General features: G+C 42.6%; 1 protein-coding gene across 2 annotated transcripts in view; it reads right to left on the bottom strand.

Annotated features, from left to right (window-relative positions):
- LOC308312758 (chromodomain Y-like protein 2) overlaps nt 1-15,355 on the bottom strand; it is a 41,341-nt gene extending 25,986 nt beyond the window's left edge. The window contains exon 1 of one of the 2 annotated variants that reach the window (XM_080759465.1): nt 15,126-15,355. In XM_080759465.1, coding sequence (XP_080615591.1) covers nt 15,126-15,149 — 24 coding nt within the window. In that variant the 5' untranslated portion in view covers nt 15,150-15,355. Of the gene's footprint in view, nt 1-14,669; nt 14,676-15,125 lie in introns of those variants that run through there. The other variant, XM_080759466.1, reaches the window with a different exon arrangement.
- Between the last annotated feature and the right edge of the window lie 3,788 nt (nt 15,356-19,143).

Raw genomic sequence — 19,143 nt, 5'->3', positions numbered from 1 at the left:
ATGTGCGTGACATCATCATCATACCAGGAAGTTATGTGGAAATGCCTACTGAGTGGCAGAAAACTACTTTCTGGCCTTGACAGCCCATACATCCAAACAGAAAAGTCAAATTTGATTGCATTAAATGACTTTAATCAACATTAAACTCACTTTGTCACTAATTTTGCTATTCACTTTATGCATGCACATACCCTCTATAGTGCGGCACCCTGTGCCATGCACTATGAGCCCCACGTAGATTTCTGTGTTGTCAGTCACTCTCTACCGCCTCACGTGACAGTGAGGAGCCCCCAACGGGAAGACGTATAGTGCCTTCATCCTACTCCTCCAGCCCAACACTCCCTGCTGACAGGTGCCGTCCCCCCAGCCTATAGGAGTATACAGTACCACTCCTTGCTGACAGGTGCCGTCCCCCCAGCCTATAGGAGTATACAGTACCACTCCTTGCTGACAGGCACCGTCCCCCCAGCCTATAGGAGTATACAGTACCACTCCCTGCTGACAGGTGCCGTCCCCCCAGCCTATAGGAGTATACAGTACCACTCCTTGCTGACAGGCACCGTCCCCCCAGCCTATAGGAGTATACAGTACCACTCCCTGCTGACAGGTGCCGTCCCCCCAGCCTATAGGAGTATACAGTACCACTCCCTGCTGACAGGCACCGTCCCCCCAGCCTATAGGAGTATACAGTACCACTCCCTGCTGACAGGTGCCGTCCCCCCAGCCTATAGGAGTATACAGTACCACTCCCTGCTGACAGGTGCCGTCCCCCCAGCCCGTAGGAGCACAGTACATGCAATGAGCGATGTCCCCCTGCCCGCCCGGCGTCCCTCTCCACCGAACACGGGCCAATTGTGTTTGCATAGACGCTGGATTAAGCCAGATGTACCGCGGTGGATTCGAACCCACAACCTCCGTGGTGGTAGGCAAGGACTTCACCACTGCATGCGGCACCCGAGTATAGATCTGCTGTTTTTGGTAGGAATGTTAACCCCAGAATAGGGATGGATGCCAGGGTTCATGTGGTTGAGTCTACAGAATGTTAACCCCAGAATAGGGATGGATGCCAGTGTTCATGTGGTTGAGTCTACAGAAACAACTATATTTAAGATATAATTAAATAACCACTCTCCCTGATTCATATTTAATTATCCTAGATATGTCTATGAATTTGATGTATGTATTACCCTGTGTTGTTCTCGTTTACTGTAAGTGTAAATAGCTCTGGATTAAGAGCGTCTACTAAATGCCTAAATTGTAAATGGTCAAGATTGACATTTTGCGTAAACACAGCGAACAAGAACAATGTCACAGCCACACAGTGACAAAAGAAGGGGAAAAGGGTGATCGTTTCATAGTCACACAGAATACTGCTCAGTTTTATATCTGAGATGAAAGGGCAAGATGACATTTCACTAAATATTCATGTTTAGAGTTAATTTGTGAGAATGGATTTCTATTAAATATTCTCTGATTCCGTGATGCTGTGATCAACACAACCTTTATATTTTATCTCATAACTTTCAGCATACAAAATGCAGATTGTTTTTTTCCAACACAAATGCGGACTCTCAAAATCAAATGTGAATAATTTAACAACTTGATGCTGCACAAGTTGGTTGGGTGGCACAAATACATATTTTCATATAGGCTAGACCAACAGCATACTGCTTCCATTCTCTACAATCTACAAGTCTACATGTATCATTAAAGTTATGCTGAACGTAGGCAAGAGAATATAATGTTGACAATACAAATACGTATCATCAGGCCTAACTGATGTCATTATAGCAAGAAAGATAATTGCTTAAATTAACTAGAAATGCACTCTGTCGAGGTGCCAACTTGCACCTTGCACACAAGTAGGCCATACGTGTACTGTATGGCCTACTTGTGCGCAAGCAGAGCGCGCCATGAGGTGCACTCACCACTGACATCACCGCTTCAAAAATAAAATATGTTTTATATATATTTTATATATCATATGATATATTGTGGTAGATAAAACACTGTTAATCTAAGATGTAGTATAAACTAGAACTGCACTCTGCCGAGTGCATACTTGCTTGTTGCACACTAGTAGGCAATAAATGGCCTACTAGTGCGCAAGCAGAGCGCGCAAGTACTTTCGACCGCTACAAACTGTCAAATCTCAGTTTCTGCCTCTATGTATATGTAATTTGTAAGTTGATTAGCAGTATACTGTGGTTACTTTGCGCCCTATGCACCGTCCCAGCCTTTTCGATGCGTATGCACCGTCCCAGCAATGACTAATGACTAGACATACGTATACATATACATATACTATATAGAGTATGTAGTTGTAATTTGATTAGCAGTATACTGTGGTTACTTGGTGCCAAAAAGTGACAGCCGTCAACCATTTTTTTGGGTATGCAAATCTGTGCCTGGTTTGCTGGGACCAGATTACACATTACGTCATCGTTGAGAGCTGGGACCAGAGTACATGGTGTGTATATGTATGACTAGCTCTCAGTGATGACGTAAGATAAATGGTCATCTGTGTAATCTGGTCCCAGCAAACCAGGCACAGATTTGCATACACATAAAAACGGTTGAAAAGGACGGCTGTCACTTTGAAGAGACCGAGCGAAATTATTACTTGCGCGCTCTGCTTGCGCAAGTAACACGAATTGATGACATCAATTAATTACCAGCTGGTGCCTTATATCCCATGGCTGAGAGGTCGGCTAGAGGCAAAAAGTGTGTGGTTGCCTAGAGACGAGGCAGCCAATCAGGACGATAGGTTGTCAGTGCAGCCAATGAGAAACATAGGTCTCAACTAAAGCAAGTGGGCGTGAAAGCACCGCAGAGAGAACATTAACCAGCTGTGCTTACACAACAGCTGGTAAAACAAAAATCACACCTGTGTGAAGTGAGGGGCGCTTTGTGTTGCCACAAATTCTGTCGTATTTGGCGGACATTTGACCTAATTTCTCCTTTCATTGTCAATGGCAAATATGAGCCGTGTGGGAACAATTGATTTACTTATATTGAGACGTGTGGGGACCAAAGCTGTATTATACTGTAGGAGGGGCTAGCGTCCCTAAAAAAACTACTGCATCTTCTGAATTAATAAGTCTAATACAACTGCAGTTCTAAATCCTTTAGCTTTAGACCCATTATTGACCTTATACCAACCTTGAAACGTACCTTAGATACGTCACCAAGAATGGTGGTCCCTTATTGGCTGTTGATGGTGACATAACCAACTCTGTTTCAATCATTAATCCTATTGGGATTGAAGTAGAGACGTTCACCACTGACATCACCACTGGTGATGCCAATGACATCACCACTGGTGATGCCAATGACATCACCACTGGCATCACCAGGAATACTGCTCCCTCATTGCCTGTTTAATAAAGACGTTACCAGAGATGCTGGTCCCTGATTGGGCTACGGTCTTAAGCAAGAGAGGACACCGACATACATACCCCGACATGCATACATACCCAGCCGATCGCAGCACTTGCTCGCTCTGCTTGCGCAAGTAATACTACAAATCACACCTGTGTGAAGTGAGGGGCGCTCTTATCATCTTACATGATGATGTAAAATGTACATTTAATGTTTGTTTTGTCAGACAAAACAAACATTAAATTCTCTTTATTGTCAATGGCATTTTTTAAACAAACATTGAACTAAAAACAAACATTAAACCTGTATAAAATAAACAATAATAATAGAGAGCTGACATAGGCTTTATATATGCCAATCAAACTGTATATATATGTGTCTTTATGGCTATACTGTACATTGTATGGCTATATGGCAAAACTGCAAAGAAACAAAAAAGCACAAATCTGCTATTTTCACAGAATGTTCGGATATCTAGGGTTAAAATGGTGGTTAAAATTAGCCCAACCCCAGCCTGTGTCATTGTGACTGGGCCTTCTAGATAGAAGTGATGTCCTTCACTATAGAGATAACAGCATGCATCCTCAGGCCGTTCAAACAAAGCCAACAAAGCACTTATATGAAAATCACTTTTAACTAACAACTGCATAACAAGGACTCCAAGAGACGTTTCCAGGGCGGGTCAAATCCAAAACGTATATTATTTTGGCGACATGTTGTGCCTGTAAGATAAGGGGCTTTTTTTCAGTGTGGGAGTATAAGATAAGAGGCCATAGTTGATAATGAGTGCCATCATGAACATGAAGAAACCTTAAACACACGTCAGTGTTTGTTGCATTTCAACGTCACCCGAACACAGTGGTTTTAAATCCTTTCCATTTCAGGCCTGTTATTTATGTCAGCCACGGACCACCATTTGATGACATTTAGCCTCTCAGACCCAATACATATGTTGTTGTTGTTGGATCAGAGTTTGTCCACAATGTCATGCTGTATTGAATGTTGGTACCACTTTGCTCTTTGCTATTGTTTTCATTGTCATTTCTATATGCTCTTTACTATATGAGATGAGAGAGGATAGAGAGGAGATAATCTGGCAAAAGATCTAAATAACAATTCTTCTACATTCTCTAATTGTGTAGACTTCTTGTATATTAGGTAATGCAAGATGTTTAAAGGTAGAGTAAGTGATTTCACTTAATTCAAATATCACTTATTTTTTTGTTTTGTTGTGATAATCCTCCCTACTATAGAGTGTGCTGACCATATAAGGAGTTCCTCCCTGTCCCCAGTTAACCCCTGGGGGTCAAAAAACCTTAGGTTTCGTTTTTGACTCTCTATCCTGATTGGACGAAGGCTTAGGTCCCACAGCCAAAAACGAAACCTAAGGTTTTTTGAGTGAAATCACTTACTCTACCTTTAACAATAACTCTTGAGAGTGTAAAATGAAACCAAATAGGTTTCATTTCATGCTGTCAAGAGTCTCACACGTCTCATATTTGCCATTGAAAATGAAAGGAGAAATAAGTCATATGTCCGTCAAATATGACGTAAATTTGTGGCAACACAAACATTACATGCCGTTGACAATGAAGGGAAAATCATATGTAGACGAGCAAATCGGCTATAAATGTACTTGTTCATATGAGATGATGTACGATGATGTATAATGATAAGAGCGCCACTCACTTCACATAGGTGTGATTTTTTTATTTTACACCATGATGTACGATGATAAGAGCGCCCCTCACTTCACACGGGTGTGATCTTTTGTAAAATGAAACACCTTCACTGCCCCAGTCACAGGGCATGGGCTGTTTATTCTGTGAAGGTCTATTCTCTTATCACCCAGCCTGCACTGCAGTGATGCATGGCATGATCCATTTTTGGACCAAACTTATCAATACTGACATTGAAATGACAACTTTAATTTTGAGATCATTTTTTTTATAGATATTGACCGGGTGTGGCTCGACACAAACAGGATATGTCTACATCAGTGCTTCCCAAACCTTTTCATGTCAAGGACTCCCAAATTGACATGCATAGTCTACCGACCTCCATTTGATGGCAATTTATATTGTAAAATCAATGTTAATTTAACTCTGAGAGTGTTTACAAATGGAACCAAATTGACCCCAACGGGTCCATTTGTACACTCTCAAGAGTTGCACACCCATAAGGATCCATTTGTTTACAAACTATCATTTAGCTGTGTTTGGCTACATAAAATAGCCATGGCATAACACAAATAAGAGTATTAATACAAAATTGTTTATCCAATTCCATAGGAAAAAACTAACAAAAAACTGTTTCTTAATACTGTTTTGTAATGTTTAGTATTAGTATTTTTAATTCACCCAATAGGGCTCCAAACACATGCATGGGCCTGGAGCACATTTGATGATAAATCAATTACATTTCATCCAAACATCAGTGCTTTATATATTTATCACCACTTTTCAACGTATCTTCATATAATCGGTCCTTTCTAATGTTCATGATAAAATACCACAATTATTTTCTACTCGGTCTGTGTTTCATAGGAGGGCTGTGGGCAGTTCAGACCCGTCCACCAGTGACATCATCAATGGGGAAGCAAAGCTACTATAAACTGCAGGCTTTCTAGTCCTGAAGAGTTCCAATGTGAAAATGGAAGCCATCGTTCTCACGATAATAATAATATAAACATGTTTGTAAAAAGATCTGATGATGTCACTGGTGGACGGGTTTCTGAACTGCCCACAGCCCTCCTATGAGACACAGACACAAAAAATGGTGCCATTTTATCATGATTATTAGTGAGGACCTATTATATGAAGGTATGTTGAAAAGTGGTGAAGTGGTCCTTTAATAATGAAGCTGTTGAAAGTTGAAACATGTCCCCAAAAGAAATTTAAATTGACCAGTAGGGTGCTTACATTTGCTCAACAGGGCATTGGCCTGGAACAACAGGGACCACGTGTTGCCCTCAGGGGTCATGTCAGGGCAGGGGCCCCCGGAGGCCACAGGCACACCATTGCTCCAATCCGCACAAACACTGTTCAGGCCAGGGGCCTGCCATGACATAGTCCCAGCAGGGGCCACGTTAGGAATCCACAACAATATTCTATATAAAAATCCCATCCGTGTGTGAAGTGGCACTCTTATCATCATATGTCATCGTACATCATCTCATTCTGGCCAATCACAATTTGCGTCCTCACTTTTGTCTTCAATGTTTGCGTTTACACACTTTTGTCTTCAATGTTTATGTTTACACAGACCCTCAAAACTGGGCGTAGGAGGGGCTAGCACCCCTCAATAATATTCCTGCAGGCGGCCTGATGAAGACCTAAAAAGGGCCAAAACGTTGTGTACAAATGGAACCATTTGTACACTCTTAGAGTTAAATTAACTTAGATTTTACAATGTTTTTGCAGGGGAAACTCCTACTACTGCAATGCCATGCCACTTTGTAACATAATGGTGTGAAAGCTAACCTGTACCTTTTTATGTCCATTCCATTGACTCGGTGCTCCTGAAGTAATTGCAACCATGGCATATCAGCCCAGCTAGGTTATAGCTACTTTTACTGACATCAAGGGAAGTGACAATATAGAAGGTGCAGTTCAATACACTCAGTATTGACTCAGTCAGTGTAACTGTTGCCGTCAGAGCATCACTTTGTTTCCTTTGCTTTTCCCCCCAAAACAAATCCAAGAGGAGTTTCGAGTATAGTCTTAGTCTGCTATCTTATCCTATGCTATAAATGTGCAAAATCTCTGTTTGTGTCTGTCCATCTGTGGATGGACATGGAAGTGGATATATGTGCATAGAAGGGTCACAGACAGACAGAGACTGTATACCCATATATGGGCATGAAGACTAAAAAAGGAGCAGAGACGGGTACAGCGAGTACTCTAACACCATTTTACAATGGTCTGGAAGAGTAATAAGCTATAACGCTAGCCATCCATTACAGGTCAGTGTGACAAAGCCTCACAAAAGGGGAAGGTAATGAATGAGAATGGGTTGCTCACTGCACAACAAGTAGGCTATCAAGTTCTGTCTCTTTTGTGCCATCGGATTTGGGCTAAAACAACCCTTTTCCTTTTGGATAACTGATGTGTATTCAATTCATCTTCAAATATTTTCTCTTTCAATTTTTGTCATCTCTGTCAAGGCATGGAGGGGCCTCCAAAAGTATAAAGTGTAAAAGCAATAGCACTCACACCCATAGGTGGTCACACATGCTAGATGGCTGCACGCCACAACTGACATAACCCTGGACTAACTGGACAATTTCTGTCAATTTCACCTTAAAAGGTAAGAAAAACTGGGTGAAATATTTATTGCGAACGCAATGAGCACTTACTATGAGACCTAGCAGATCATGTCTGTCTGTCTGTGTGTGTGTGTGTGTCTGTCTGTCCCGCTATACGTCCAAATATGGAGTGTGTTGCATCATGTTCGCAATCACAAACAAATCACTCAGCTCCATATATGGGCACAAAAGGGGCCAGGTCCACATATACAGTGACAGCGGGACAGACACACAGACAGACAGACAGACATGATCTGCAGGGTCTCAGCTGCGTTCGCTTCCCGCGTTTGCGCGTCTTACTGGTATATATATACTCTGGCACTAGTGAATGAGTTAAATGAGAAGAAGATGATGATGATGATGATGATGATGCATACCATCCCACAACATTCAGATCATTGCATTCAAGAAAGGCAGAGAGCGACCGGAGAGGTTTGGCCACACATGGTACTACAAATGTTTGGCTTAGTAGAGATGTAGAAATGTCCACGGTCAACTGTCAAAGCCTCCCTATACAACACGGTAGAGTCTACAGTATATAGTAGCATCCAGTAGCAACCAGGAAATGGTGAACAGGACACACAGTGGTGCCTTAAGTGGCAATTTAGGTCAGTGACAGATCCACTGGAGGAGGTGCCATTCAACATTCCTCTGAGCTAGGTAAACTGACTGATTGTTTATTACATAGTCAAAGTACTTTCTTATTTCTTTTGTACGATACACATGAGATCACATCTCAATATCTAATTGTCAAATCAACTGTGAAATTGAAAATGCTATAATCCCAGTTCACATTCTATTGGATAATGTAAATTATTTCCCATTACTATTTCCTTTGATTTGTTACCTAGCCAGAGGGGTCATATTTCAGGAGAGCAGAAATGTGGGCCTTGTTAAAAATGATTAGAGCGGGATGATTGCGACCGTAGGTCGCATTTACTATGGAAACCTGCATTTCCGTGTGTCAAGTCACACCTCCATATATGGTCACGCCTCACGGCATCACGCCTTCATCACACTCACACACACACACACACACACACACACACACACACACACACACACACACACACACACACACACACACACACACACACACACACACACACACACACCCTAATTTTTATAGCCAGGTGCCAATTACTGACACGGGGCTCCACCGGGCGTGTCAGCGTCTCCGTCAACGTCAGGGAATGTTCCCTTTTTAATCAATGAAGGGTGGCTCCACTGCCCACGTTGCGTTGCGTGACTGCATTAAAATTGCCCCGGTTCGTTTTTTGACGCACACGGCGGAGACGCAACGCGCCCGGTGGAGCCCGCCGTGAGCTGTAATCCTCCTGCGCACTACTCTCCCTCTGCCAGCCTGGGGGGGAAACCTCAAACTGAGCTCATGCTTTCTTCAATGCATGAGGAGTCCAAGCCGCTTCTTATCACCTGACAGGGGTAGTTTCACCGGTTGGACGTAGAACGTGGAAGGAACACGTTATTCCAACCAGTTCCTTTCCCGAGACCAGGATTACTGCATGTGTTTTGTGAGGGCCTAGGGGACACAGGGAGAAAATGCAAACTCCATACAAGGTCTTTTCGCCAACCCCACCTGGGGGCAGTATGATTTTCAAATTTCTACTATGGTAACAATCACAGTAAGTCCATGAATTAATTTGATTAATTTGATTGACTGGTCAGTCCAACAAGTCACTCTCCAGACATATCCATATCTATTTTCCATTTGTCTCTCATGCATGTCTCCCTTTTTCTATCTTGCATATCGGTAAGTTTCTTTTACTTCCCTCTGTGGTGTGTATTGCCTGACATCATCATTTAATGCTAAAACGTATTTCAAAAGAGAAATGGACATCCTACTTGTGATAGCCAAAAGGATCACTGATGATCATTATTTCAACGTAGTTACTTTACAATATGGTGGTGGCGCCGGTAACCTCTATGTAGATGTTTCAAGAAAATATAATTTCACTTTCTCTTTGGTGTGTGTGTGTGTGGTGTGTATTGGCTGAAACGTTACAAGACCAAATACACGTTTTAGTTTGTTTTACTTTATTCTGTGTATTTCCGTTCCAGTCGTTCATAAATGTAATGCACATGCCTGTGTGAATCATTTGGATAGTTCAATGCCCTATTCACACCGCAATGCATCGGCATACAATGACAGCTGACAACACGTAAACGTGTTGGTGTTTGTTGGAGAGCGCCAGTGCTACCAAGTCAAGAAATTGTGACTTAAGAGCAGGGGCTGCAAGATTACACTTGTGGATTTGACACTTGTGGATTTGACTAATAGCAGGGTTGTTGAAAATGGAAGCAAGGCCTTAGTTGAAAGTATAGATAGAAGTTTGCATTGGTAATTGGTGCCAGACATATAGGCCTGTGTTTTTACTTTTTATATGGCTTTTCGTGATTTCCAAATTGTCCACCGAGCTTAGTTCTCTGTCCAAGACATGTGATTACATGTAAATAGTTTTTCATACATTGGCACTCCTCAAGTAACAGTGCTTTCTCCCTTTTCTGTTCACCTTGGACTTCAACCACATCACGGATGACGACAAGGAGGAGAACAGAGCCCTGGCAGAGAGCTTTGTATATACGGTCGTGTGACAAGAATCACCTCCAGCTCTGTCGGAAATACCAAGTAGACTACCAGCAGAGCAAGAAGAGGCCTCCAAATCCCCTCACCAGTACCGCTGCCAGGCATACTGTGCGCACGCAGTGTGCATGGGGCAACACAATGTGCCAAGCCGATCCTCATAATAATCTTTCTCTCCGCCGATCCGCCGCCTAATAGCGAGCGCCCGTGCGACATGCGTATGTCCTCGAGTTGCATGCGTGATCTGCTCAGAGCTGAAGCACTGAAGATCGAAGCCCCTCTTCCCCCGTCCGGTCTAGCAGTGAATTTAACCCATTCTGGGCGGGAACCCCTTTTGGTGTTTTTAGCATTGTTATACTTTTAGCTATTGTAAAATAGCAGATCTACAAGCTCATAGCGCGGCACCGAGTGCTGCGCGACAAGCTAGTAGACCTGCTATTTTTGAAAAATGGGAAAATGTATTTTTTCAGAGCCAACGTTTTTAACTCAAATCTTAGCTTCTGGGAGGGTCCCTGGAACAACATATTTTCAGATGGGGGTCGGCGGCCAAATATATATATCTTTGGGGGTCCTTGACATGAAAATGTTTGAGAATGACTGACACAGGATTTAGAAGACAATTATTACATTTTGACGTCAGGCCTAAATAGGTTAAGTGTAATGTAGCACCAACAATTAGGACAAATAAAAGTTATCAAAAGGCAAAAGTAGCCGAGGTGCATGAGAAAACATGACGCTCTCGTCATGCCCCTCACCTTCAGAGAGGAGGAGGTGGAGTCGGTACAAGTTTGAGGCCCTACATACAGGAAGGGACAGAGCATATTTTCCCCCAGAGTAGACTGAATGTGTGCATACTACAGCAGGCATAGCTTTATTGTGATTTGCAAATTTTAGACGGCACTGTCCAAATGAAATTGATTTCAGATTAACCGCTAAAGTAGAGAGCATGGTGGAAATTCTAGTCTTGGGGATGAGTGCTTTTCAAGATATAATGGACTTTGAGAATTTGACAGAGATAATCAAACTAGTGAAACTAAATTTGTCTTTAATTGGAAGGGCTTATATCTGTTTTCTTTGTTTGTCATGAACCAAACAGAAGAAAATGTGTTGCTGTTGTATGTATTGTATGTGGAAAGGGTAGGCAGAATAAAGCATAAGCTTATTAGCTTCAGCCTTTTTTGGTCATAACTATGTACGGTAATATAATTTTTTATTGTTGTTGTCATTTTGATTTAGTACTGCTGTGTTTTATGCACATGGAGTGCATTGTTTACATGGTTGAACTGATGACCAAAATAAGATTGCAAAGTGAAAGTGAACTGTGACAAGAATGTGTCATGAAATATGAACCTGGATGCATTTGGAGAGACAGCGAGCTCATTTGTGACCTATGATTTATGTTCATGTTAGCCTTTTTTACAAAGCAATTGGGGTGGCATTGATTATTAGGTAACTTTCGGGGCATGTCATGGTGTAGCTAACATTATCATGGTTAGTGATTGTGTGTGTGTGTGTGTGTGTGTGTATGTTACAAAAATGTGCAGTGGCGTGCATAGACATTTAGAGGAGCAGACTAGCGCATTGTTACACTGATTGACTAGATGGGTCTGTCTGTCAAGGCAACTACTAAGCCCACTTTTCATACAGCCTATATGGGCCCGACCCCAGACTCATATGCGGGGAGGAATCTTCAGTGAATCCCCGCTAAGAGGCTAGCCAAGCCAGGTTACTGTAGATTTGCCATACTGATATTTGGAAGCCTGGGCCATGTACATAAACATACATGAACTGACCACGAGTGGCCTAACAAATAATAATATAGCAAACATGATAAAGAGCAAAGCCAAACAACTTTCCAAATACTTCTGTTTCGGCTGTTATATAGGCAGTTTGTCTGTGTGGAGGAGAAGGTGCCATGTGTATCCTTATAGGTGCCCATGAACTGTCAACCCTGTTAATTGTAATCTGCAGATTCAAATTAAGAACTAAAATGTGTGAGTGCGTGTGTGCGTGTGTGTGCATGTGCCTGTGGCACTGTTCATTCCATGTGGTGCTGAAATGCATGTGCTAGGCTACTTCCTCCAACAAGTCATGTAGGCTGGTTATTGCATGTTTATGGCAGGCCCAAGAACGGCATGGGAAACGGTGAAGCCATACCCGCCCTACCCGACTGGCCAAGGATGGAACTGCAGGTGGGCAAAATACTTTTTGCACGAGCAAAAGAGCGCGCAGCTGGGTTTAACACAGAGCACTTGTTCATGAATCGATTCAGGCGCGTTCATGGAGTTAGAATTCATGCATTTGGGCACCAAAATGATCAAGAAAAATCACACGGTAATATTTGTTTAAAGTGCTCTAAACAAACATTAAAAAAGTCCATAGACTTGGCTGCTACTCTGTTTGTTGAACACATTCTCTCCCGTTACACTAGGCGGGATCGTGAGGCCAGTGCCAGTCAAATGCGCAAAATACCAGGAGAAGAAGAGATACTAGGCACTATTTTGTTTCTTTCCTCGGTTCGGGCCATTTCTTGAGAACCACACTCAAGATACTGGTCCACGCTCGCCAAGTGTGGACCAGAGGGTTAACTATGGGAGTAGGAAGGAAAGGTGCTACATCCTCCCGGTGGGGGCTCCTCACATGCGGCTGATCAAGGGGTCCGCATCAATATGCCGACGGTCCATTGGTCCGATCGACAACCTACCTCAAACCCTCACCCTAACCCTAACCCCCCCCGGGGCAGACACCTAAACCTAACCACCCACCCTCTCCCGACCCCCAGCGCACCTCGGACCAATGCTCCATCGGAGCAATGGTCCGTCGGATCATAGGGTGCTTCCCCTGATCAAGAAGAGCAACGCAGAAATGCGAGGGGAGCGCCAACAAACACAATGACAAAATCCTGAGGAATAAAGGGCTAAATGTAATGATATTCATAAAAATACAAATAATTATTACATGGCTTGGTTGAATACTTGATTCTGTTTGGTCAGTCGCTGAATTCGGCAGTGTGTTATTTCTTGATAACAGACCTCTCTGCTCTATAACAGACCGCTGCCTAATCAAACCCTCTGAGCACCTGCTGGGCCCCACTGATTTACTGCCGTTTCCAAAATGACGCCAAGTAAACACTGTGACACACAATGTAATTTACAGCTAAACATTGCTCGCAATTTATTTTTGAAAACATTGGCCAGTAGCCATGTAATAAGCGTGATATAATTCACCTTCAGGTGACTCCCTGTCTGTGAATTATCTCCCGACAATGACTGCACCTAGCCAGATATTATCCCTTACATAATATGCCTTATTCATTTCAACAGTCAGCCCTGGTGTGAGTAAGTGTTCACTCACACACACACACACACACACACACACACACACACACACACACACACACACACACACACACACACACACACACACACACACACACACACACACACACACACACACAGTTTGTGAAAATGGATATCCAGTTCCTTATCTAATCTAATTGAATATGTAAACTATTGAAAAACATCTTGTTTGTCATTTACATATAAGTGCAGAATCCAGTCAGGTCAGGTGACTAACAGACTTCACTGTAGTAGCTTTTCATAAATTATATTTGTACTTAGGCTGTCTGTCTTATAGTTAGAGAAATTCAAAATCCAGCCGTCTGCTGTCCAGCTTCTCCCACCCCTCACTGGGGGAAATTCTGGGAGGAAAACAGAAACGGGGGGAGTCTTCTTGTTACCAAAGACTATTAATTAGGGTTTTTTATGTTCAGTGGTACAGGGAGGATATGGGCAATATAATTGTATAATGTGTGATTTGCCTTCTTAGAAATTACATGTATGAGCCTTGCAGGCAGTGTGACTTTTATAATATAATTGCAATTTCAGACTGAGGCACCTGATGGCATCCACTCAAATTAACTGCCCCCCCCACACACACACACGCGCAAGCACACACACACACACACACACACACACACACACACACACACACAATCGTCACCGGCTCGGTTTTAACACGGCCAAGAACCAATGCTTGATTGCATCATTATGAACATAGAACAGTGTAAAAAGGCCAGCCCAGCCCCCCCCCCCCCCTTCCCCCAAAAAACTCTGCTTCCAAAGTGATGTTGCGCATGTTGCTAACGAATGTGCCCTTCCATCCATCTATTACTTTTACGCCCCTAAAAACTGCTGCCAGCTGAGCCATAATAAATTCACAACAATTTCTCCCAACCATAAAGTAACACAGAAAGAAACTCGGAAGGACTTGAGTTTACAAACTATATAATGTCATCAGTCGTTTCAAAATATACACAATTTGTCATCATGACCAAATATAATTTGGCATAGGCCTACTGTACGACATGTATATGCGCACCTTGTGTGAGACCCATTATCATCACTTCGTCAGACCGTAGCTATTCACCATGACCCATACATGTCCGTCCGCTCGGCACACTGACTGCTGTCAGCCTGTCTGTCACTTTACCAACGACTTTCAACTCGGCTAAACCGACAAGGAGTTCAGCTCCCTCTCTATCTCATCTACTATCTTGCCGTCGTCGGTCGTACACAAATATTTTAAAGTATATTTGAAAGCGACTACAATAAAGTGAAACGCATAAATTAACGTGCCTCGTCGGCGAGCTTGTTTGGGAAGGGTTGGTTATAGTTGGTTTCGCCTGTTAAAGGGCTTATAGCCAGGACATCGTTTTCCTGCCCGTCCGTAGTACAGTACGCGACGACCGACCTCCCCTTCCTTTACTTCCTAATTCCATTATTCGTCAACATTACAGTAGTATTTCCTTCCCCTTGACATGGTTGTCAGCCCTACCTCATAAAGGTCTCCTGAAGCCATGGTTCTGGGGTGCGGACTGGACTCCAGCGGCGCGGCGGTTGGTCTTGTTGCCTGCCTGGTTGGGTTGGTTGGTTGGGCTTCTTTTTTTCTTTTTTTTAACCGCGACTCACTGACTCGGTGTTTCGGCGTAAAAGCCCCGATAGAGACGGCCGGGAATTATGGCGAGGAGAGCAGCCTTGTTATTCTGAGCAACCAACCAACCAAGCCGCAGTAGCAGATCAGCAGCTAGACAGTGTCAATCGAGCGCCGGCTGCTTTGCTGCGATGGATCGCTCTCTCCCACACACTTAAAACAAACAACAACCATATCGAGGCGGTGCTGTTTAGTGTTTACCCACTGCCATGATCCAAGTGCATGGAGGAGTGAAATTAGTCGAGCTATTATGTATGTGTGGACGTAGCCTACAGTAGGCTAAATCCGAATGCACTGCAGGCGTCCTACTGTGCTGCCTGGCTGCTCTAGACTCTCTGTCGTTGTAATCCCACTAAACTCAAGAGGATATGTCTTAACCGATGAGTGATGAGTGATACCATGAACTGAGAGTACTAATTCATTTCTATACCTGTCCTGTCCTGTCCTGTTTATGGACATGTGGCTGCATTAGGTTTACGCTACAATACATGGGACGTGAGAATGCGTGGCATGTCTATACTTATTATGTTTGACAAATAGCCCTAACACATGCTCTTTAATTAAGGTATGTGAAATACCCAGGGAGTCTCAGGACCATAGGTTAATTACCCATGTGACCATGTGTGTATCATACATGTTGTGCTTCCTATTTTATCACTTCAATAAATACCAATCCACTAGGTAGTCCTATTTTCAATATATTATTAGAAATGTCATGGTTGCTGCAATTAAATATAGGCTATATAGTTTTGAGATTATTCGAGTGCCTCATAAGCATCAATCAATATATATCTATCTCTCTATCTCTCTATCTCTCTATCTATCTATCTATCTATTTATCTATCTATCTATCTAGAATATGTCCATAAATCATTATTGATTTATTACTTTATTCACTTATCCATTGGCTATTTTATTCAGAATTATACAGGTTGATATAGTCTTTGCCAATTTGTCAACTTTGAATTCTGAACTTTGAACCAAAGCTTGTTAGAATCCAAGTGATCTTGTCATGTGGAGAGAAAAGGCATATTCTGTCTATTGAATGTACAGGTCTACAGTTGGAGATTTGGGAAGCCAGCTGGGGAAGGCGATAATCGTCAATGCACGCAATCCTATACAGGCTGGGGAGGCACCTGTCGGCAAGGAGTGTTGGGCAGGAGGAGTAGGACTAAGGCTCTGCGTCCTCCCGGTGGGGGCTCCTCACTGCCACTGATATTAAAAATTCAATTCTGGCAGAAGCACAGTTCATCTCATTTTATTTGACACAATCAGCAGCTTACCCGTGCAGCTTCATCATCATTTTGTGTTGCAGATTAAGCAAAGATAATATAAATGGAACATATAGTAGTATACAACCGAATGATACAAGATGACAGTGGAATGCAATACAAATAAATTGGCCAAGCAAGGATGACAAAATGTTTGCAGAATAATGTAAACAATATCATATCCTCAAGTAAAGAGAAGAAAGTGTGCATTTTTGCCCAATATGCCATATATTTGTCCATTTGGTAGTGGTATGCATCATGCACGAAGTGTCAATGTGATACATTTATTTAGTGCAAGTATAGTGTCTATTGTGCTGTATTGTCCATGTTGTCCAATGACCTCAATCAACCTCCAATCCCTTTTCTCGGCATGTCATAACAGGGAAACATACTTCAAAAATAGTGGATGTGCAATGCTCACAATTTGCATCGCAATGCATTGTGAGCATAATTGTAGAGCTGCTACATATATGTTGGCCGAAGATATTTGGAGTATAGAGGCAAAAAAGGAGGGGACCAACCCCCCAGTCATAATAATATATATTGTTTTAAATAGTTTGAGTATACTGACATAACTCCCACCAACAGTGAACTGCAGCACGCTGCCTGGTGCCTAGATACCACTTACTGGTACATTTCAATTCACAAAACAATGCTCTGCCCTCTGTGTCAAACATGGAAGAGAAAGTAATCAATCCATGAGGGCCTCCAGGGACTTACAAATTTGTTCGATATGAAGATGTGTTGGTTTTGGCATGCGGCAGGTGGCCGTGAACATGGAAGTAGGACGCGTATGTTCCTAACTTTTCTATCTGTGGGTAGTACTTGCCTGTGGAACACGCTGAAGGAGCTGAGCTCCTCAAGAAGAACACCCTGCTGCTTGGTCTGAAAGATACTATTTATAGAAATATATCGGATGGAAAGGTAGACTTTCCATGCGTAATCATGACCCACAAGAGTACAGTGACCCACTGATTTATAACACTCGCAATTGAAATTAGTGCACAACTTTATACTTTATAACAACTTCATAACTTAACTTATTTTTATCATAGCACTTTTGCTTAGGGCCTGCATGCAGTTGTTTCCATATCCCCCATAATCATTAGGCCTAAAGTATGTCAAATTATTCATAATGATAATAATAATAATATCTGGTACTAATATAGCGCTTTTCTTGATACCCAAAGACGCTTTACACGTGTAAACGAGTAAAATGAATAAAAACCAATAGAACAGTTCAAAAAGGGTAAAGTGTCCCTTTAACAAGTGTAAGACTGCATCTGCAGATTCAGACCCATAAAGATATGTGATATGTGTTTGTGCGAATGTGTGGCTATAACCACAGCCCTCCTACACAACTCCCTGCATGCAACTCATCTAGGCCTGCATGACAAATCTGGCTTGGTGGGCTGCTCAGGACTGTTTACCATGCTGTTGTCTGTTTCTGTTACACTGATACACTGCCACATTATTATGAGCTGTTGTTGTGGTGATGAGTCCTGCACTGAGGGTTGTATTGGAACTTCCCATAGTGATTATTAAGGTCAGGGGATTTGTTTGCCTTTTTGAATAGAAAGGGGAACATTGGACGTTTCCTCATGAGGTCACATACTTCCATGACCCAAATCTGCTTTATAAACTGTTACACAAAGAGAGACCATACACGTTGTGCAACCAAGTGTGTTTTCTTTCTATACCTTTTCTTGACATTGAGTTGTGGAATATCGCTACCCTAGGGTCGCCTAAAATGCAGCTTTGACGGACGAGGAAATGACAAAACAGGAAGTGTTATATGAATAGATTTCAGTTGTCTGAAGACATTCCCCCCTTGGCCAGGGATGGGTGGGTGTTTATGGAGCTATGGGGATCATCCATGGTGTGAGCAAAGACCAGCAAGTATTTGATATTTGTTGTTTTTGTCGACTAGAACTAAGGTGAAAAATGTTGGTCGACTACCTTTTTCCACTGACGAAAACTAAATGAAAACTAAGCTATGATGACTAAAACTAAGTTAAATGTATTGACAATTTCGTCAACAGATAGAAACAAGACTAAAATATTAGGAAGGGACTAGTGGACAAGAGATCCAGTATAAGTGCATGCTGAAAATAGCAGATCTACAAGCTCACAACGCATCGCACTGTGACGCATTGTGAGCTTGTAGATCGGCAGTGTAAAATGAGCTATTATGACGGCATTAAGGCCCGCCAAAATACATCTTCAGGCGACTAAATGAACTGCAGATTTAGTCAACTAAGTCGACATTTAGTCGACTAAAACTAGACTAACACTAAAACATTCCAGGTGACTAAAATATGACTAAAACTAAATTAACTTTCATTCCAAAGACTATGACTAAACTAAAATAGAAATTTGCTGCCAAAAACAACACTGCCATAAACCCTCTGACTTGAGTTTATCGGTGAAGAGTGGCTCAGGGGTATGGTGGCTGGTAGAGCAGCCGGATGGGAACCATGAGGTTCCCAGTTCGATCCTGGGCTCCCCCAGAGTTAGTGTCGAAGTGTCCTTGAGCAAGACCCTGAACCCCTAACAATTGCTCCCGATGTGCAGGTTGGTGCCTTGCCTTC

Source organism: Protomyctophum bolini, assembly GCF_963924005.1.
Source record: "Protomyctophum bolini genome assembly, chromosome: 1".
NCBI classification, from domain to species: Eukaryota; Metazoa; Chordata; class Actinopteri; order Myctophiformes; family Myctophidae; genus Protomyctophum; species Protomyctophum bolini.
This window is presented reverse-complemented; position numbering and strand designations above follow the sequence as displayed.